We start from the raw sequence: 22,965 nt of genomic DNA, 5'->3' as shown, positions 1-22,965 counted from the left end.
AAAACAGCTAATAATGTAAACAATGCTAACGTTAGCATGCAAAACCTAGAATGATAGCACTCAGTGTCTGCCAATATTAACCCTGATGAAAATGGCTAAAAATGTAAACAGTGCTAACGTTAGCATGCAAAACCTAGCATGATAGCGCTCAGTGTCTGCCAATATTAACACTGATGAAAACGTCTAAAAATGTAAACAATGCTAACGTTAGCGTGCAAAACCTAGCATGATAGCACTCAGTGTCTGCCAATATTAACACTGATGAAAACGGCTAAAAATGTAAACAATGCTAATGTTAGCATGCCAAACCTAGCATGGTAGCACTCAGTGTCTGCCAGTATTAACGCTGATGAAAACGGCTAAAAATGTAAACAATGCTAACGTTAGTGTGCAAAACCTAGCATGATAGCACTCAGTGTCTGTCAATATTAGCACTGATGAAAACAGCTAAAAATGTAAACAATGCAAGTGTTAGCATTCAAAACCTAGCATGACAGCACTCAGTGTCTGCCAATATTAACACTGATGAAAGTGGCTAATAATGTAAACAATGCTAATGTTAGCATGCCAAACCTAGCATGGTAGCATTCAGTGTCTGCCAATATTAATGCTGATGGAAACGGCTAAAAATTTAAACAATGTTAACGTTAGCATGCAAAACCTAGCATGATAGCACTCAGTGTCTGCCAATATTAACGCTGATGAAAACAGCTAAAAATGTAAACAATGCTAACGTTAGCATGCAAAACCTAGCGTGATAGCACTCAGTGTCTGCCAATATTAAGCCTGATGAAAATGGCTAAAAATGTAAACAATGCTAACGTTAGCATGCAAAACCTAGCATGGTTGCACTCAGTGTCTGCCAGTATTAACGCTGATGAAAACAGCTAAAAATGTAAACAATGCTAACGTTAGTGTCCAAAACCTAGCATGATAGCACTCAGTGTCTGTCAGTATTAACGCTGATGAAAACGGCTAAAAATGCTACTATGCTAACAAGTGTTTCTATAGGTTTGTACTTATAAAAACGTCTAAAAATGCTACTGTGCTAGAATTAGCGTTATGCTACATCCGTTTGCGTGGCTAATGTGCCCACTGTGGTCAAAATAATGCTTTATTGGACATTTCCCGAGCGGCTAAAAATGATAGCCAACGTTCGCGTACGGAGTCGTCATTTCGCGTGTGACTTGAACGCACCGAGGAAGGAAGGAGGGGGGCGGGGGAGCGTTGAGCGGCCAAGTCCCCGGATGTGTAAATAAATACAAGCGAGAATCCGATTCCGCGTGAACGGTTTCCAAACGTCGACCGCTGGTGTTTGTGCACATTGGCGGTTTGATTTGAAAGATGAATGTTATTGTTTTAATAACGCTGTCATATTTAAGGAGGCATCGGAACGGAGATGGCCGAGGTCAATTTAAAGTCACAGCACACACACACACACACACACACACACACACACACACACACACACAAGCTAAAAGAGTCAGAGGAGCTAATTTTAGAAAGGCATCAATCAATAACCATCAGTGTCTTAGCAGGACAAAGATGTTTGCCTGTTCGGGTTGATTGAATTGAAATAAAACAGCTGATCTCACAGCGATGACGTCACTAATGCAATGGCACCCACCCGGTCGAACACGCACACGCACACGCATTCGAATGCAGCTATCCTCAATGAAAACAACAGCAGCAGCTCTGCGTGTGACGAGCACGTACGCGCGTCACCGCCGAGCGAGCTCACGAAACGTTCTTTCAGTGTCGCCATGTTGCATAAAAAAATAAACAACAACAACAACAACAACAAACTCGTCCGGTGTGCCGCGACACGACCACTTAAAGACGAGACGTCACACTCCAACGTCTAAATGCGCATCTCCAACCCACAGACGCCAAAGCACACATTGTTCCCATCGCCAAGTGAGACGTTCAAGGACCGGCAGCGGGTCACTCACCCCAACACCTGTCCTTGTCGTCGCCCTGGTTTGCAGGCCGGGTCACCGTCCCATGCAGGCAGCAGCGGCCCCTCTACGTCAACCGGAGGCCCATGAAAAAGTCTCCACGGGGGACGTCTGTCCTCGGAGTCGTGCTCAGGGAAGCTCCGCGGGTCCGTGTGTCCATGCGGTTAGAGGACAGCGGGCGTGGGGCGGCTCGTCAGGCGGGACAGGAGCGCCATGAGATGCCTCAGTCGGCGGGCGGCCTCGTCTGCACCGTCCGAGCCCCTCTGTGGATGATCAGTAGTCGACACGAAGAGCGGCGAGGCACATGGCGCTGCAAAAAGCGGGCAGGCTGTGGTGCAAAACTTGTGCGAAAAGTGCAAATAAAGCAGCTTTTCTTCTTAGTGCCTCTGCTGCCTTCACGTGCCGTGGGAAATATAGAAACGAGCTCGCGAAGCTCGCAAATCAACGTGGAAGTTTAAGACTTGTTAGGTGAAATTTAATGTTTTCAAATAGGAACAGTTTGACTTGAGTGTAAATTGGAATATTTAAAACTAACATTGATCGTTCGAGCAACTAAACTATCTGGTTTAGGTGGCTAACTTTAGCCGGGGCTAGCATGAGCTACCCGTGTTTTAACAAACGCGTGTATAAAATATGATTGTCTTTGTGGCTTCGAGAAAGCGTCACAGAGTCGTGTTGTGTTCGTTTAGTGCTAGTCTAAAACAGCTAGCGTGCTAACTGAGGCTAAAATCAAACAATCTCCGAGCTTTTGTCGACGAGTGTGAAGGCAGCAGTAGCCTGGCTACTAAGCTGCTGCTACAAATAGCGACCAATCAGCGACAGGCACAATCTCAGTCAAGCCAATCCGCCGCCCCGTAAGGCGGGGCTAAGCGCGGGCAGCCAACCAGGTGCGGACTGTGGACCGCGCTCCCGCGAGGAGCTTGTTTTGGACTGTGCGCGCGGCCGAGCCCAGACACGTGCACAACGCCAGCTGGGGCCAGTGCGCACGCGCGGCGACTCGCAAGTAAACAAACGCGGCCAAGCGAGGACGTCACCGTTTTAATCGCCGCCCTGACCTCTTCCTGATCAAATATATGCTTATATATTTGATATATGATTAAATATGATTCCAGAAATGACGTTTGTGTTTTTACTCTCGGTTTGTTCGCTTGGAAATAAAGACATTTTGGACCACCATCCCCGGGTGGTCATTTCTATACCAAAGCACATTGAAATCCTTTCAAATAAACATGTAGCGGAGTTTAAAGACGACAGGTCACACTAGAAAAGCTACATTTAGACACGGGTGACAACAAGAGTGAATGACGTGAATAAATGTGACGCCGATAGCTGATTCCATGGCATCATGGCGCCCCCTGCCGGCTACAATGCTACACACCCGGAGCAACTGGCAGAAAACCAATACTGTAAATACATCAAAAATACATCTACAGTCTCGTCAATCGCGGGTAAGTACTTCCAGACCGGATTGTGATACGTGAATGAGTAGAATTATAATTATAAGTAGGGGTGCTTGTATATAAATGGAATATTGTGGTAGTTACAGCATTGAAAACCTGTTTACTTTCTAAATGTGCTTTATAACATTATTAGAGCCCTCTAGATGTAGAGTAACACCCCTATAGTCACCTTATACTCCTGCTACCCGATATATGAGGTATATAAGACATAGAAACCCGCTTACCGCCTTCTAAATACACTTTTTAACATGATTAGAGCCTTCTAGACATGATATAGCAACCCTATAGTGACTTTTGCACTCCTATTACTTAATGTAGTAGACATAAGAGAAAAACGAGACATGGAAAACCTGTTTACAACCTTCTAAATTCACTTTTTAACATGATTAGAGCCCTCAAGACATGAAATAACACCCCTATAGTCACCTTTAGACTACTATTACTTAATATAGTAGGCATAAGAAACAATGAGACATGGAAAACCTGTTTACAATCTTCTAAATTCACTTTTTAACATTATTAGAGCACTCTACACATGACATAACAACCCTATAGTGACTTTGGCACTCCTATTACTTAATGTAGTAGACATAAGAGAAAAACGAGACATGGAAAACCTGTTTACAACCTTCTAAATTCACGTTTCTAACATGATTATAGCCCTCTAGACATGGAATAACAACCCTATAGTGACTTTTGCACTCCTATTACTTAATATAGTAGACATAAGAGAAAAACAAGACATGGAAAATCTGTTTTCAACCTTCTAAATTCACTTTTTAACATGATTAGAGCACTCTACACATGGCATAACAACCCTATAGTGACTTTTGCACTCCTACTACTTGATATAGTAGACATAAGAGAAAATGAGATGTGGAAAACCTGTTCACAGCCTTCTAAATTCAAGTTTCTAACATGATTAGAGCCCTCTACACATGACATAACAACCCTATAGGGACTTTTGCACTCCCACTACTTGATATAGTAGACATAAGAGAAAACGAGATGTGGAAAACCTGTTTACAACCTTCTAAATATGTTTCTAACATGATTAGAGCCCTCTAGACATGGAATAACACCCCTATAGTCACCTTTAGACTACTATTACTTAATATAGTAGACATGACATAGAAAACCTGTTTACAACCTTCTAAATATACGTTTTAACATGATTAGAGCCCTGTAGACATGAAATAACACCCCTATAGTGAGACTTTTGAGTGCTTTATTGATATTATGTAGCCTAGCTGTGATGGAGTGAAGTGAAACAAATGAGGTGGAAAAAGCAGGCTTTCCCTCCCACCAGGACTTTGGGGTAAAACACATTTTTATTGAGAATGCTGTAATTAAATACATTTAGAGTCATTGAAACATATTTGGCAATTATTGATTGATTGATTGACGGGTGGGTGGGTGGTGTTCAATACTGATTGTTAGGAATTTAGATGTTTTTTTCATTTACATTTGTTGTTGTTTTTAAACGTCGGCACAGCTGGAACCAAAGAGTCTTTAAAAACAGTCTTAATAAGACAATAAGAGCAAAAAGTGGATTTCTTCACACGACGGCAAAAGAAAGAATCTTTGAGGCGGACGCACCTTTTAAAACACAAGCCGGCCAAGCGGGAACTTTTTTTTTTTTTTTTTAGAAACACAACATTCGGATTTTTTTTTTTTTTACAACAAAACACACAAACATCCCAAAAACAACAGGACGGGGGGGGGGAAATAGAACTTTTTCATCATGAACACAGCGCTGGCGACAAATGTACCCCCCTGACCCCTGACCCCGCCTGATTGTGTTGACGTGTAAGAGGCCGAACCGCCATCACGGCAGAAGCTGCACACGGAATCTTGGATATCAAAGAAGGCACAAAAAAGACGCACGAACAACTGAGCAGAAGCGCATCATCGCATCGCACACCAAACTATCCCGGAAACACGTAACCACACCCCCCCTCCCTCCCGCCCCCCTCCCCGCCCCCACGTCAACTCCGTATCTACAGGCCGCCCGCCTCTGCTCGGGTTGACGAAAGAAAATAAAAAGTGCTTGGTTCTTCTTCTGTGATGATTTGGAAAGGGGCCCACTGTTCCTTCAAAAGGGGGGGTGGGGGACTGGGGGTCGGGGGTGTCCAAACGCTCCCCAAAAGTGCATCTCAGCTGGGCTGAATATTATTATTATTATTCATATTTCTTCACATTTTTAACCCTTTTCCCAAACCATCCCATTTCCGGGAATATTATGACTTTATTCCTATAATAGGACTTTTTTTTTTACCCCAACATCATTTTCCAAAAATTGTTTAAAATTTTTATTATTTGAAAATAATTTATTAATTATACTATTTTTAGTTTTATATATAATAATATATATTATATTTTAATTATAAATTAATTAAAATGTTATTTTTTATTAATTAGTTTTTTGAAATTATTTTAATTAAAAACTCCATGCTGCCAAAATGATGATTGTTATTATTATAATTTTTATTTTTTTTCTTCATAATATTTCCCTTCATACCCCCCCCAACTACTTCATGTAAATGTCCTTCTTGTCATGTGACTTTATTCCAATAATATTATCATTTTATTATCTCAAACTATGTTTTGTTTATCATAAAATTAAGACATAAAAATCAAGTTTATTCTCATAAATTTATATTTTTCATGGGAATATTTTTTTCACTTAATATTTGGACTTCATTAAAAAAATGGCAGCTGTTCTTCATATTTATTATTTTCCCAAAATGACAACTTAGTTTCTCATTTTCTATTTAAAAAAAAAAAAAACAGATAATATTTATATGTTGTTATTTTCATCCTAATAATATGCAGTTATTCCTGAAAATATTTTGCGGTTTTCTTTTGAATTTTCCGCACATTTTCAATTATCCTCATAATATTTGGACTTTATTCCAAAAATATTAGCATTTTTTTCCCCAAGAAATGAAATATAAATAAATATTTTTCCTCATATTATTCTTTTCCTGTTGAGGTTCCCTTGTGAAATGATACTACGATAGAAGCTGCCCCCCCCCCCACGACCCCCCCACGTAGATTGCGGTCACTAAAAGGTCAAAGCATGCTAAGCTAATTTGTGTCAGGTTTATATTTGGACACCCCCTGCTTCAAGATGGCCGCTCCCAATCTTTAATCGAGTAAACGGGCGGCTCATTTCAAGTAGGGCGTTCTGTGAAGTGGCTCCGCCCACAGAGGTAAGCTCCGCCCACAGGATAAACTAATTAAAAAAAAAATTGTACTTGGACTTGCACCGATGGACGCTAATAAGAAAGCCAACAAAGGAGGACGGGGAAAGGCCCGGCTTAGCTTAGCTTAGCTTAGCTTAGCTTAGCCTAGCCTAGCTTAGCCCGCGTGGCACTTAGCATGGTGGTCTTTGTTTACAAAGCTGCTAACAGTCATGCAGAGGACACGCTCGTCTTCATGTCTGCGTCTCCCCTCCCGACGTCGTCCACTCGTGTACGTGGGGGCCATGGCTTAGTGGATGACCAAGTTTGCATAAATCACCGCTTGGGGGGGTTGGTGGGGGGGTGCGGGGGGGGGGGGGGGGGGCGTGTCCTCGTCTCAAGACGACAAAAACAGTTGAAGAAGTGGACGATTCATGCAGGGGAGGGGGGGCCTGCCGGAAAAAAGAAAAAAAAGGGGCCGATCGGCCGAGCGCCTTCCTCTGACACACGTGGCATCCCACAATAAACCCCCCGCCCCCGCCCCCGGACCCCACCCCAGGCTGATTGCTTCCTGACGCCGTTCCTGAGCAAAGTGGACGTGATGGCAGTAAAAGAGAGAGAGGAGGAAATAAAAGAGCAACAGTGTGGAGGCGGGGCAAGGGTTCGGCGAGGGAGGGGGCGGGGTTTGGTGGCGTGGCGGCCGGTTCCGCAGAATCATCTGGAGGAAGAAGTTGGCACAACGTTACACCGTGGACTTTATCCTCAGTCGCCACCACTAGGGGGCGCCATGCATGCGCTACACTGCATACCCCCTGGGGGGCGTGCTATGCTATGCTATGCTATGCTAGCAGTGTTTATTGTTGAATGTGACTTTTTTTCTCCAAATATTTTGACTTTATTCTCATAAAATTGCAGCTTTTTTTCCTTGTGTGATTTTTTTCCCTCCTAATATTTTGACTTTATTTTCATAACAGTGCAGCTTTTTTCCTTGTTAGAATGTAACTTTTTTTTTTTCAAATATTTTGACTTTATTCTCGTAAAATTGCAGCTTTTTTCCTTATGTGACTTTTTTGAACCTCCTAATATTTTGACTTTATTTTCATAAAAGTGCAGCTTTTTTTCTTGTTGGAATGTGAGTTTTTTTTCTCCAAATATTTTGACTTTATTCTCATAAAATTACAGCTTTTTAAACATTTGAATGTGACTTTTTTGTCCAGATATTTGGATTTTTCTCTCATAAAATTACAGCTTTTTTTCCTTGTCTGACTTTTTTTTCCCCTCCTAATATTTTGACTTTATTTTCATAAAATTGTAGCTTTTTTTTCCTTGTTAGAATGTGACTTTTTCTCCTAATATTTTGACTTTATTCTCATAAAATTACAGCCTTTTAAAACATTTGAACGTGACTTTTTTGTCCAGATATTTTGATTTTTTTTCCTCATAAAATTACACCTTTTTTTCTTGTTAGAATGTGACTTTTTTTTCTCCAAATATTTTGACTTTATTCTCGTAAAATTGCAGCTTTTTTCCTTGTTATGTGACTTTTTTTAACCTCCTAATATTTTGACTTTATTTTCATAAAAGTACATCTTTTTTCTAGTTTGAATGTACCATTTTTTTGTTACAATGTGACTTTTTTCCTTTTAATATTTTGACTTTATTCTCATAAAATGACATTTTTTGTGTGTTAGAATATGACTTTTTCCTTTTGATATTTTGCCTTTATTCTCAGAAAATGACAATTTGTATGTTAACTATTTTGTTAACATTTTCGCGTGGGCCAAAAAAAAACATCACATGAGATCTCACTCTGCATGTTTTTTGTGAACGGCAGGCTTCGGAGCCAACTACCGGTACGTGGATGAAAGAAGGAAGGAAAGAAGGAAGGAAAAAAAGAAGGAAGGGAGGCTCATCCCGGCGGGACCGACCTGCGTGAGACGTTAGGATCTGAAGCCGGGCTGGAAACGCGCCGTCTCTTCAAAGATGAGCTCCTTCAGCGTCTCCTTGGGCAGGTCGTCCAGCTCCATGTCGAACTTGAAGGGCGCTTCGGCGACCGGCTGCACGCAGACGGAAAATTAGAGAAAAAACAAGGGAAGACGGGAAGAACGGAGAGGAGACGCCGCCGTCGGCCGGCCGTCCTTCACCTCGTCCGTGGGGTCGTAGTACTGCTCCAGGTACGGGTGGGCCAGGGCCTCCTCCACCTCGATCCTTTTGTGGGGGTTAAAGGTCAACATCTTGTCCAGCAGGTCCAAAGCTGCCACCAAAAAAAAAAAAAAAATTATATAAGAATTCAGCTGGAACAATTTCTTCACTTCCTGTCAATAAATAATCAATAAATAATACCATTTCAGTGGCATAAAAAAAATCTATTTTTCATCCATGAGAAAAAAATATTGCATTTTTCTGAGAATAAACTGACATAAATTCAAATATAAAAATGTTGGATTTTTGGGGGGGAAATGAGGCTTGGAAAATAATTTTAATATTGCAAACATTTCAGAATGAAGAAAATTATTAAATAAAAAGCGTCAGAAATGGCAAAAACTGCAATTTCACAACAATAAAGTCAAAATATTGAGGAAAAAGTATACAACATATGAGGAATTTTTGTGCATTTTTCAATGAATAAACAATCAGGAAAAGTAATATTTCAGTAGTGTGCGATTTAAATATTAAAGAAAAAATGTTCTCAAGTTCAATAAGTTGTAATATTATGAGACACAAAAGATAATATAGTCAGAATTTGGGGGGGAATAAAATTTTAATATTATGTTTACAATAAATAAATAAACTCAACAAGAATAATGTCAAACGGTTCAGAAAAAAATGCATATTAAAGAAAAATATGATTAAAAAAAAAGTTGTAATTTTAAGAGAAACCTAAAAAAAAGAGGTAATTTAAAAGATGTAAGTTAAAAGCTGAAATAGCCGTAATGTTGAGACGACCATAGCGAGGAGCGTCCACTAGAGGGCGCCAAAACAAAGCCTTAGATTCTTTCATATTGACTTCATGGGGCTCTGATTAATAGTCACCATCGCATCAGAGGGATGATGATGATGATGAGGAGGAGGATGATGAGGAGGGGCTACTGACCTTTGACGTCGGCGTTGGGGAAGAGGCGGTTCCAGGGCACTTTGCAGCGCAGAGGAAGTGACAGCAGGTAGTTCCTGGCCTTGATGTTGATGATGCAGTTCAGGTCCTCCTGAGACGGGGAACCCAGGATCCCTGAGGAGCAAAGATACTTAAGCGGGCTTAAGCGGGGTTTGGGACGCTCACGTGCGTCTCCTCGAGCCCCGGCTGTGTGTGTGTGTGTGTGTGCGAGGACCAAAAGGCGTCTCACCCAGGATGTGGTTGAGCTGATCCAAGTAGTGCTTCCCGGGAAAGATGGGCCTGTTGGACAGCATCTCGGCCAGGATGCAGCCCACCGACCAGATGTCTATGGACTTGGTGTAGCCCTGAAAGACCACCCACACCAACCTTACTCAGTCTGCTGCTACGGGGGTCTAACTTCCTTCAACAAGGACGCTCAAGTCAAGTCCAATGGGAATAAAGTCAGAATTCCAAGAAGTTGAAATTGTGGCAGAAATTTTAAAAAAATGCTGGAAGTGTGAGAATAAAGTGCAAATATTATGGGAATAAAGTGTAAATATTACGGGAATAAAGTGCAAATATTACGGGAATAAAGTGCAAATATTACAGGAATAAAGTGCAAATATTACAGGAATAAAGTGCAAATATTACAGGAATAAAGTGCAAATATTACAGGAATAAAGTGTAAATATTACAGGAATAAAGTGCAAATATTACAGGAATAAAGTGCAAATATTACAGGAATAAAGTGCAAATATTACAGGAATAAAGTGTAAATATTGTGGGAATAAAGTGCAAATATTACAGGAATAAAGTGCAAATATTACAGGAATAAAGTGCAAATATTACAGGAATAAAGTGTAAATATTGTGAGAATAAAGTGCAAATATTACAGGAATAAAGTGCAAATATTACAGGAATAAAGTGCAAATATTACAGGAATAAAGTGCAAATATTACAGGAATAAAGTGCAAATATTACAGGAATAAAGTGCAAATATTACAGGAATAAAGTGTAAATATTGTGAGAATAAAGTGCAAATATTACAGGAATAAAGTGCAAATATTACAGGAATAAAGTGCAAATATTACAGGAATAAAGTGCAAATATTACAGGAATAAAGTGCAAATATTACAGGAATAAAGTGCAAATATTACAGGAATAAAGTGTAAATATTGTGAGAATAAAGTGCAAATATTACAGGAATAAAGTGTAAATATTGTGAGAATAAAGTGCAAATATTACAGGAATAAAGCGTAAATATTATGAGAATAAAGTGTAAATATTACGGGAATAAAGTGCAAATATTACAGGAATAAAGTATAAATATTATGAGAATAAAGTGTAAATATTATGACAATAAAGTGTAAATATTATGACAATAAAGTGTAAATATTACAGGAATAAACTGAAAATTTTACAGGAATAAAGTGTAAATATTACAGGAATAAAGTGTAAATATTGTGAGAATAAAGTGTAAATATTGTGACAATAAAGTGTAAATATTATGACAATAAAGTGTAAATATTGCGACAATAAAGTGTAAATATTGTGAGAATAAAGTGCAAATATTACAGGAATAAAGTGTAAATATTGTGAGAATAAAGTGTAAATATTGTGAGAATAAAGTGTAAATATTATGAGAATAAAGTGTAAATATTGTGAGAATAAAGTGTAAATATTATGACAATAAAGTGTAAATATTGTGAGAATAAAGTGCAAATATTATGACAATAAAGTGCAAATATTACAGGAATAAAGTGCAAATATTATGACAATAAAGTGTAAATATTATGACAATAAAGTGTAAATATTATGACAATAAAGTGTAAATATTATGGGAATAAAGTGTAAATATTATGGGAATAAAGTGTAAATATTATGACAATAAAGTGTAAATATTATGACAATAAAGTGTAAATATTGTGACAATAAAGTGTAAATATTGTGAGAATAAAGTGTAAATATTATGACAATAAAGTGTAAATATTGTGAGAATAAAGTGTAAATATTATGACAATAAAGTGTAAATATTGTGAGAATAAAGTGTAAATATTATGACAATAAAGTGTAAATATTATGACAATAAAGTGTAAATATTATGACAATAAAGTGTAAATATTGTGAGAATAAAGTGTAAATATTACAGGAATAAAGTGTAAATATTGTGAGAATAAAGTGTAAATATTATGACAATAAAGTATAAATATTATGACAATAAAGTGTAAATATTATGGGAATAAAGTGTAAATATTGTGAGAATAAAGTGTAAATATTACAGGAATAAAGTGTAAATATTGTGAGAATAAAGTGTAAATATTATGACAATAAAGTGTAAATATTGTGGGAATAAAGTGTAAATATTATGGGAATAAAATAATAAAATACAGGAAGGAGAGGCGAAGCCGACCTTGGAGTTGAGCATGATCTCGGGGGCCCGGTACCAGCGGGTGGCCACGTACTCCGTGAGGAACCCGGTGTGGTCGTGGTCCGGGTCGGCCACGCGGGCCAGACCGAAGTCGCAGATCTGAGGACAAGAGACACGCGGCGGTGAAAACCGGACGGAGCGACAGGGGGCCCTGTCAGGGGGCCCCGTGAGGGGGCCCCGGGAGGGGGCTACCTTGAGATCGCAGGTGGTGTTGAGCAGGAGGTTGGAGGGCTTGAGGTCGCGGTGCAGCACGTTGGCGGAGTGGATGTACTTGAGGCCTCGGAGGATCTGGTACAGGAAGTAGCAGATGTGGTCGTTGCTCAAGTGCTGGGTCTTCAGGAGCTTGTAGAGGTCCGTCTCCATCAGGTCCTGGACTATGTAGCTGCACGGGACCCCGTCAAAGAACTTTCATGCACTTTTAGCATTTTTAGCACTTTTAGTCCGGCCAGCGGCCATCTTGCTCATGATAAACATGGAGTGACGGGTGAGCGCCAAGCTCCGCCTCCACTGGGGCCACTGAGCATGCTCCAAAAGTACAATTAGCTCGATACAGTTTTTAATAATCGGTAAAAAAAAAAAAAAAAAAGTTGAAATTTTACAAGACAAAAAAATTATTTGTGACACAAAAGTGTCATAAATCATTTTTTTTTAAAAAGCAAAAATGGGGGACAAAAACTAACAATAACATTAAAAAAATTTGATCATAATGTCATAATATTAGGAGGAAAAAAGAGTTTTTAATGAGTTTTTAAAAATGACTGAAATTATATAAAAAATAAATAAATCCTAAAAAAAAATGGAAAAAAAAGATCATAAAGTCAGATATTGATAATATAAATATATTATGAATATACAAAAACAAATGGCATTAAAGTTCAATAATAAATAAACGGCATGAAAAAGGTTATTCATTTAAATGAAAGTTGAAATATCGCTTAAAAATAAGAATAAAAAAGGTCAATAAATACCGAAAACTTAAATTATTACAGAAAAATTGCAGTAATTTTAGGAGAAAAAAAAGTATTAAATATGAGGAGAATAAAGTCATAATATCAAAAGGGAAAACTACAAATGTAAGTAGAATAGATAAATCCATTAGACTACATTAAACCAATCATAAAAATTTTAAATATATTTAAGAAAAAAGCAAAAATGGGAAAAAGAAAAAAATAGTAATTTGACGAGAAAAAATTAGCATAAACTTGTCATAAGAAAAAATAATATTTTTATGAGAATTAAGTCATAAATCAGGAGAAAAAAAATGAATTTAAATTAAATAAAAAACAAAACAAAAAAATGAAGAAAAAATGGAGGAAAAAAAGCAGCAATTTTAAGCGTCAAGTAAAAATATTAGAAAAATAAAGATTTTAAAAATAATAATATGAAATAATAAATGTAAGTAGGGAGTCGGATGATGTAGACCGGAAACACCTTGACGGCAAACGTTGCGGTAAGCCACGCCCACAAGGATACACGTCCTTCATCTGGTCGATGGTGGGCGTGCGGATGATGTCGTTGATGCCGATGATGTTCTCGTGTTTGAAGCGCAGCAGGATCTTGATCTCTCTCAGCGTACGCTGGCAGTACGTCTGGTGCTCGAACGGGCTGATCTTCTTGATGGCCACGCGGATCTTGTTGTCCCGGTCGTACGCCGAGCTGGGGCACACGCGACATGGAAAAAACATCTTTAGGAGGGCGTGTCAAAGTGACTATAGGGGTGTTATGTCACGTCTACAGGGCTCTCATATTGATAAAAAACATAATTAAAAGGTTGTAAACAGGCTTTCTATATCTTATCTCTTATTATTTCTACCATATTAAGTAAAAGAAGTGTAAAGGTGACTATAGGGGTGTTATTTCATGTCTAGAGGTCTCTAATACTATTACAATAGCGTGTTTAGAAGGCCATGAACATGTTTTCTACGTCTTGATGTCTTATTTTCTCTACTATATTAAGTAAAAGGAGTGTAAAGGTGACTATAGGGGTGCTATTTCATGTCTAGAGGTCTCTAATAATATTACAAAAGCGTATTTAGAAGGCCATAAACATGTTTTCTATGTCTTGATGTCTAATTTTCTCTACTATATTAAGTAAAAGGAGTGTAAATGTGACTATAGGGGTGTTATTTCATGTCTAGAGAGCTCTAATATTGTTTAAAACCATATTTAGAAGGTTGTAAACAGGCGTTCTATATCTTATATGTCCAATTTTCTCTTATTATGTCTACTGTATTGGGTAATAGGAGTGTAAAGGTGACTATAGGGGTGTTATTTCATGTCTAGAGGTCTCTAATACTGTTACAATAGCGTGTTTAGAAGGTCATAAACATTTTTCTATGTCTTGATGTCTTATTTTCTCTACTATATTAAGTAAAAGAAGTGTAAATGTGACTATAGGGGTGTTATTTCATGTCTAGAGAGCTCTAATATTGTTTAAAACCATATTTAAAAAGGTTGCAAACAGGCTTTCTAGATCTTATATCTTATTATGTCTACTATATTAAGTAAAAGGAGTGTAAAGGTGACTATAGGGGTGCTATTTCATGTCTAGAGGTCTCTAATAATATTACAAAAGCGTATTTAGAAGGCCATAAACATGTTTTCTATGTCTTGATGTCTTATTTTCTCTTATTTTCTCTACTAAATTAAGTAAAAGGAGTGTAAATGTGACTATAGGGGTGTTATTTCATGTCTAGAGAGCTCTAATATTGTTTAAAACCATATTTAGAAGGTTGTAAACAGGCGTTCTATATCTTATATGTCCAATTTTCTCTTATTATGTCTACTGTGTTGGGTAATAGGAGTGTAAAGATGACTATAGGGGTGTTATTTCATGTCTAGAGGTCTCTAATACTATTACAATAGCGTGTTTAGAAGGTCATAAACATTTTTCTATGTCTTGATGTCTTATTTTCTCTACTATATTAAGTAAAAGAAGTGTAAATGTGACTATAGGGGTGTTATTTCATGTCTAGAGAGCTCTAATATTGTTTAAAACCATATTTAAAAAGGTTGTAAACAGGCTTTCTAGATCTTATATCTTATTATGTCTACTATATTAAGTAAAAGGAGTGTAAAGGTGACTATAGGGGTGCTATTTCATGTCTAGAGGTCTCTAATAATATTACAAAAGCGTATTTAGAAGGCCATAAACATGTTTTCTATGTCTTGATGTCTTATTTTCTCTTATTTTCTCTACTATATTAAGTAAAAGGAGTGTAAATGTGACTATAGGGGTGTTATTTCATGTCTAGAGAGCTCTAATATTGTTTAAAACCATATTTAGAAGGTTGTAAACAGGCTTTCTATATATTATATGTCCAATTTTCTCTTATTATGTCTACTGTATTGGGTAATAGGAGTGTAAAGGTGACTATAGGGGTGTTATTTCATGTCTAGAGGTCTCTAATACTATTACAATAGCGTGTTTAGAAGGTCATAAACATGTTTTCTATGTCTTGGTGTCTTATTATGTGTACTATATTAAGTAAAAGGAGTGTAAAGGTGACTATAGGCTAGTAGACAGTAGTATTTGAGTATTTAGTAGTATTTGTGTTATTTAGTGTCAGGAATACCAAAGTGTAGGCTGCATCAGGGTAACTTCCTGTGTTACCGTATCAGCAACGGGCCTGCTGCACTTTTATGACACGAAGCAAGAAGCCCTGCTGTACCCGTCCGTCCGCATACAAACACTGAGCCATGAGACTCCGCCCACAGTTGCATCATCACCAATTGCGTTAAATTGCCTTGAAATCTTGGTCAACAACAATAAGACTAACCTCAAAGTCCCTAAGCCTTGCAGGTAGCAGCAATATGTCAACACTCATATGAGGGGAAAATACTACTACTGCTACCCCCCCCCCCCCCCCCGATTTCCTCCTGCACGTTACAAACGGCAAAAAAAAAAAAGGAAAAACACCCACGCTGTGACAAAATAAGAAGACTGGTTGCCATAGCGACGGGATGCGGGGACTGAAATGTAAACACCAGCGTGCCAGCCTTCTGCCAGGGAAATGCGAGTGACCTTCCTTTCCACTTCAGAGCCAGGAATGCGTGTGCGTGCGTGGGAGGAAGCCTTCTGTGTGCGCCTGTTGTCCACGCAGCACTCCAACGCAACGCCTCCTGGACATGGACCGACGCCATTTTCTTTTATCATGGCTACTATATTGGCTAATAAGCATGTATATGTGACTATAGGGGTGTTATCTCATGTCTAGAGGGCTCTAATCATGTTAGAAGCTATATTTACAAGGTTGTAAACAAGTGTTCTACGTCTTATTTTTTTTATTATGTCTACCATATTGGGTAATAAGCATGTATATGTGACTATAGGGGTGTTATTCATGTGCAGAGTACTCTAATGCTCAAAAAAAAAAACATTTTGCAAGGTCGTAAAAAGGTTTTCTATGTCTTATTCTCTTTTATTATGTCTATTATTATTGTAAATGTGACTATAGGGGTGTTATTTCATGTCTAGAGGGCTCTAATCATGTTAGAAGCTGTATTTAGAAGGTTGTAAACAGGTTTTATACATCTTATTTTCTTTCATTATGTCGACTATATCGGGTAATACGCATGTAAAGGTGACTATAGGGGTGTTATTTCATGGCTGGAGGGCTCTAGAAACGATAAACATATTTAGAAGGTTGTAAACAGGTTTTCTATGTCTTATTTTATTTTACTATGTCTATCATATTGGGTGATGGAAGTATAAAGGTGAATATAGGGGTGTTACTTCAAATCTAGAGTACTCTAATGCTCAAAAAAAACATTTTGCAAGGTCGTAAAAAGGTTTTCTATGTCTTATTTTCTTTTATTATGTCTATTATTATTGTAAATGTGACTATAGGGGTGTTATTTCATGTCTAGAGGGCTCTAATCATGTTAGAAGTTGTATTTAGAAGGTTGTAAACCGGTTTTTATGTCTTATTTTCTCTTATTATGTCTACTATATTGGGTAATAAACATGTAAATATGACTATAGGGGTGTTATTTCATGTCTAGAGGGCTCTAATCATGTTAGAAGCTGTATTTAGAAGGTTGTAAACAGGTTTTTTATGTCCTATTTTCTCTTATCATGTCTACTATATTGGGTAATAAACATGTAAATATGACTATAGGGGTGTTATCTCATGTCTGGAGGGCTCTAATGTAAAAAAGAAGATTTAGAAGGTGGTGAAGAGGTTTTTAGCTTTGGATAAAAGCGCTATACAAATGCAGACCATTTACCATGACTAAAAAAAGCGATGATACGTTTGTTGGAAGTGACACCGGCAAGAAAAAAAACAGGCTGTCAATCAATCAATGATCATGTCAGTGTCTTGTTAAGTTATTTGTGTAGAGCTTCCTCGCTTCCTTATTTGGATTTTCATCGTTCCCTCCCTTCTTTGTAGTCTCTGGCGGGCTGCAGTCTTCTTCTACGTGCTGGTTCTGACGGCACGCCACACTGCATCAGGGCCGGCGTTTCTGACGGCTACGTCGCCAACCTGAGCCACGTTTCCCACCCCGAGCTTGGGGAGCTAGGTACATGGCGTGACAATGCCAGCGTCGCACGTGGCAGCATCCGTCATGATGGCGGCATGTGCAAGTCTGCACTTAGGCGCTAAAGCAATTGACACGTAATTGGACTAATTAGCAGCTAGCGTCATTATTTCAGGCTCAACTGGTTTGGGGGCGCTTATTAAATCCTACCCCTCTGTTTGGTACTTTTACTATCAGTAACTGTTACATTTGTTCACTTCCTGCTTTCCTAATATAATTTCAGTTTTTTTAAACTTTATTTTATAAATGTTTATTTTATTTATTTGTATATATTTATTTTTAGTTTATTTTATTAATTTTTATTTTATTTGTATTATTTGTATTTATTTTACTTTATTTTATTACATTTTATTTGTTTTACTTATTTGTACTTTATTTTATTAATTTATATTTTATTTGAATTTATTTATTTGTATTATTATATATATTATATTATATCTATTTTTTATATTATGTGTATAATTAAATTATTATTTATTTTGCCTTTATTTTATTCATTTTTATTATTATTTTATTATTATTATGGAATAAGGTCATAATATAATTTTTTTAATTATGAATAAAATGATATTTTTTTTTAATGAAAAAATGATCCATATTCCCGATGTGGCCCTGATAGTGGAAACGTTTGGAGCGGCCATCTTGGCTGCCAAAGAGAGAGACCTCCCATCTCATCATATATCTGTCATCTGTCAATCACAGCCGACAGCCTTCGAGGCAGCGCCAGAACGACCGTGTCCTGCGCTCGCTGGCAAAGCGAGGAGGAAGGGATGCATGTTGCGTTGCCACGGAGACGGAGAACACAAGACTTCACGCCGCATCCGCCGTGTTATGCAACTGCCTCGTTGCCGTGACAACGTCATCACAAAAGCCATCACGGAGCCCGCCCTTTGCTTTGTTTCGTATTTATTCGTACCAACCAATAAAGTTGGGAACTATCGCCGCCTGGGAACATCTGATGTTCCCCCAGCCAACCGGCCTCGTCGCCAATCCGCCGCCGCTGAGCTGACGTCACGGAACAGCGGGGTTGCCGTGGAGACGCGGGCGCCACAATGGCATTTCGAGAGGGCGGTGACGCGCGGCGCCCAGGAATCCGACGGGTCAAGGATCTTGGGTGGAAGCGCGCACAGAAGACGCTCGCTAATACGCGCGCTCGCGAAATACGCCGAGGCAACGCGAGCAGACGACGCGTGAACGCCTTTCGCCGCCGTTCATGCGTGTCCCGCCACAGTCACATTTCAGACCGCCACAGAATAAACCAGCTCACACTAAATGTATAAACACACCATAACTGCTGTGAAACGCTCAAGTCCAACACTTGATGCAGGCGTCGAGATTTCACACTCGGTTCGCCAGTCCTTGAATGCACCACTGGTGAGATGAGACGCACAAGTGAAAAGAGATTTGGCACTTGCTTTCCCTGTCCTTGAATGCACCACAATTTCGGTGATATGCACATGTGAAAGTTAAGACGGGTGTCCAGATTTCCCTGTCCTTGAACGCACCCAACGCTGAGAGACGCAAAAGTGGAGGCTAATACGAACAATTAGATTTCACATTTGGTTCGTTGGTCCTTGAACGCACCACATTTGTAATGCCACACAAAAGTGAAAGTGATTTTGCGCTTGGTTTTCCTCAGTACTGAGGTCGAGATTTTGCACTCAGTTCGCCGGTCCTCGAACGCACCACAGTTGCTATGAGCCGAAAAAGAAAAATGAAACTTAATACTGATGTAGAAATTTCATTCTTGGTTTAGCATTCCTTGAACGCATCACAGTTGCTATGAGACTAAACAATGAAGAGAGACGTTGCACTTTGTTTCCCTGTCCTTGAACGCACCACAATTTTGATGAGACGCTAAAGTGACCGTTAATACTGGTGTCTCTCCGGCCCCTGAACGCACCACAGTTGCTATGAGAGGCAAAGGGGGAAAGGATTTTGAACTTTGCTTTTCTGTCCATGAATGCACCATAACTGCTGAGAGACGCAAAAGTGAAACACTCAATACTAACACTGAGATTTCACACTAGGTTCGCCGGTCCTCGAACGCACCACAGTTGCTATGAGACGAAATAATGAAGAGACTTTGCACTTTATTTCCCTGTCCTTGAACGCACCACAATTTTGGTGAGATCTAAAGTGAACGTTAATACTGGTGTCAAGATTTAGCACCTGATTCTCCGGCCCTTGAACGCACCACAGTTGCTATGAGACGCAAACGTGAAAACGCTTTTGCACATTGTTTTTCTGTCCTTGAATGCACCATAACTGCTGAGAGACGCAAAAGTGAAACACTCAATACTGACATAGAGATTTCACACTCGGTTCGCCGGTCCTTGAACGCACCACAATTTTGGTGAGCTCTAAAGTGAACGTTAATACTGGTTAGCATCTGATTCTCCGGCCATTGAACGCACCACAGTTGCTATGAGATGCAAACGTGAAAACGATCTTGCACTTTGTTTTTCTGTCCTTGAAACACTCAATACTGACGTCGAGATTTCACACTCTGTTCGCCGGTCCTCGAACGCACCACGATTGCTGTAACACTCCAGGAGCAGCAGGTCCTGCAGTGCACCCCCCATCCTCGTTTGCAAGAATTGTGACATTAACCAGAGACATGCCATCTATTTCCACGACTTCCGGTGACAAATAATTGGGTTGGCGCCGTCATCCTCCACCTCGATGACTTGGACGTCAACAGGGGAGTTCGGTAAAGCAAACACAGCCTCCATCGCTTCCACCTCGCTGGGAGTGTTGAAGTCTGCGGGTCCGCTTCGGGCAGACCGAAGTGTTGCTTCACACCCGGCCTGGCTGCGTGTCAAACGGGCGCAACGCTCACAGAAGCACGAAAGAATCAGACGCGCTGCGTGATGTCATTTCTGATGTACATTAGCCGAGTGTAAATAAAGACAAAATATCAGCAAACTGGCGTCATTTCACTCCAATAAAGTCGATAAGTTGGGCGGTTCATGAGGCGACTAGCAAAGCAAGCGGTAGTTAGCCGTGCGGCTAAGCTAGCAGCTAGCAGGAGGTGTGTTCGGCGGCTCTCGGGCTCGCGTCAGGCGGCCGCGGGGTGCGCGGCGGGCGGCGTCACTCACCACACCATCCCGTAGGCTCCTTCGCCGATGTACGACAGGTTGCTGTAGCGAGGCCCGACGTCGAACGCCTGCCCGCGGACCAGCTCGGTTCCCGGGCCGGGGCTGGGGCCGCTGCCGGCCGGGGCGCACACCGCCGCCGTAGCCATGATGAGCAGTGGGAAGGCAGGAAAATGGGCGACTTTTGAGTCGAGTCCGTCGGCGGCGACGGCTGGGACGTCGAAGGAGGAGGCCTGCGGTGGGAGCGAGTCCGAGGAGGAGCTGCTCTGAGGCGGCCAGGCGGCTCAAGTTGGTGCAGCAGGAAATAAGCCGGTCATGTGATCCACTCCTTCATTTTCCCCTTCCTCTTTTTCACCTCCGTCGCTTCTGGTCGCCCGGGAGGACTTTCACCTTCTTCCGCCTCCTCGCCGCTCGCTTTTTAGATGACTTTTATTGGGGATCGCCAACATGGCCGCATCCGGCGTCATGGGGGGCGGGAGGGCACACACCCTTTGAATATTTCCCTTTTGGTTCCGTTTGCATTCCGGCCCCGTAACGTATTGCATATGAAATTAAACATGTTACGTTTGTGAAGGTTTTTTGCATGTTTATGTTTTTACGGTTCACTCATTGTGTTTTTGTTCACCAAGCGTTGAGATTTCGCACTTTGCGTGCCGGTCCTGGAACACACCACAATGTGTGCTGTCAAAGTGGACCTGAGAGTCGCGATTTCGCATTTTTTTGCCGATCCTTTGAAAGCACCACGGTTGCTGTTGTCGATATTTCCCACTTTGTCCCCCGGTCCTTGAACGCACCACAATTGTTGTGAGGCACAAAGGTAAACCTTAATGCTGCCGTTGAGATTTCGCACTTTGTCTGCTGGTCATCGAACGCACCACAATTGCTGTGACTTAATACTGGCATCGACATCAATACTTTTTACTAGTCCTTGAACGCACCACGGTTGCTGGTGTCGATATTTCGCAATAGTTCCCCCGGTCCTTGAATGCACCACAATTGTTGTGAGGCACAAAAGTAAACCTTAATACTGCCGTCGAGATTTCGCACTTAGTCTGCTGGTCCTTGAATGCACCAGTTGCTCGTCGAGATTTTTTACCTTGTTTGCTGGTCATTGAATGCACCACAATTGCTGTGACTTAATACTGGCATCGATATTTCTCACTTTTTACTAGTCCCCCGGTCCTTGAATGCACCACAATTGTTGTGAGGCACAAAAGTAAACCTTAATACTGCCGTCGAGATTTCACACTTTTTCTGCTGGTCCTTGAATGCACCACAATTGCTGTGAGATGCAAATGTGAAACTTAATATTGGGGTTGTGATTTTGCACTTTATTTGTCAGTTCTCAAAAGCACCACAGTTCCAGGCATCGAGATTTTGCACTTTACTTACCAGGCCTTGAATGCACCATTTGCTCAGAGGCACTAAAGTGAAATTTAATACCGGTGTTCAGATTTCGCACTTTTTGTCCATCCATGAAAGCACCTGTTCTCGAATGCACCATGACTGCTTTGAGTTGAAATTTTGTACCGTTTTCCAGTCCTCGAACACACCAGTTGCTCATTGAGATTTTTTACCTTGTTTGCTGGTCATCGAACGCACCACAATTGCTGTGACTTTACACTGGCATCGACATTTCACATTTTTTAACTAGTCCTTGAAAGCACCATGGTTGCTGGTAAGATTTCAAACTCGGTCTGCCGGTCCTCGAAGGCACCACAATTGCCCTTGAGCCACAAAAGTGAAACGGTTTGAAATTTTGCACTTGCTCCTGTAAGGTCTACTATATTCAGTAATGGGAAGTTCAAGGTGACTGTGGGGGTGTTATTTCATGTCTAGAGGGCTCTAGTGTTTAAAAATACATATTTAGGTTATAAACAGAATTTGTCTTATGTTTACTATCTCGGATAAGGTGACTATAGGGGTGTTATTTCATGTCTAGAGGGCTCTAGTGTTTAAAAATACATATTTAGGTTATAAACAGAATTTGTCTTATGTTTACTATCTCGGATAAGGTGACTATAGGGGTGTTATTTCATGTCTCGAGGGCTCTAGTGTTTAAAAATACATATTTAGGTTATAAACAGATTTTATCTTATGTTTACTATCTCGGGTAAGAAGGGCTTAAGGTGACTATAGGGGTGTTATTTCATGTCTCGAGGGCTCTAGTGTTAAGTGTATTGAGATGGTGGTGAAAAATGAAA

The 22,965-nt window shown here is 40.0% G+C and overlaps 1 protein-coding gene across 1 annotated transcript; it reads right to left on the bottom strand.

Annotated features, from left to right (window-relative positions):
* Positions 1–4,824: 4,824 nt before the first annotated feature.
* mapk1 (mitogen-activated protein kinase 1) lies at positions 4,825–21,235 on the bottom strand. Its single transcript, XM_058070228.2, has 9 exons — positions 20,765–21,235; positions 13,596–13,778; positions 12,315–12,504; positions 12,105–12,221; positions 9,945–10,059; positions 9,698–9,829; positions 8,748–8,857; positions 8,532–8,660; positions 4,825–7,321 (listed from the first exon to the last, which is right to left on the bottom strand). The coding sequence occupies exons 1-8, from the start codon at positions 20,908–20,910 to the stop codon at positions 8,544–8,546; spliced, it is 1,110 nt and encodes a 369-aa protein (XP_057926211.2). The 5' UTR covers positions 20,911–21,235; the 3' UTR covers positions 4,825–7,321; positions 8,532–8,543.
* Between the last annotated feature and the right edge of the window lie 1,730 nt (positions 21,236–22,965).

The sequence above is a fragment of the Doryrhamphus excisus genome, linkage group LG3, assembly GCF_037039965.1.
Source record: "Doryrhamphus excisus strain RoL-2023G ecotype Guam linkage group LG3, RoL_Dexc_Guam_v1.1, whole genome shotgun sequence".
NCBI lineage: Eukaryota > Metazoa > Chordata > Actinopteri > Syngnathiformes > Syngnathidae > Doryrhamphus > Doryrhamphus excisus.
Note: the sequence above shows the minus strand (reverse complement) of the source record. Positions and strands in the feature narration are given on the sequence as shown.

Bases quoted from the DNA above. Each gene is read 5' to 3' on its own strand.
- mapk1 (XM_058070228.2), bottom strand. From the start codon at position 20,910: ATGGCTACGGCGGCGGTGTGCGCCCCGGCCGGCAGCGGCCCCAGCCCC. The intron at 13,779-20,764 runs GTGAGTGACGCC...CGTGTGCCCCAG, and splicing joins GGAGCCTACGGGATGGTGTG to CTCGGCGTACGACCGGGACA. The intron at 10,060-12,104 runs GTCGGCTTCGCC...GTGGTCTTTCAG, and splicing joins AGATCATGCTCAACTCCAAG to GGCTACACCAAGTCCATAGA.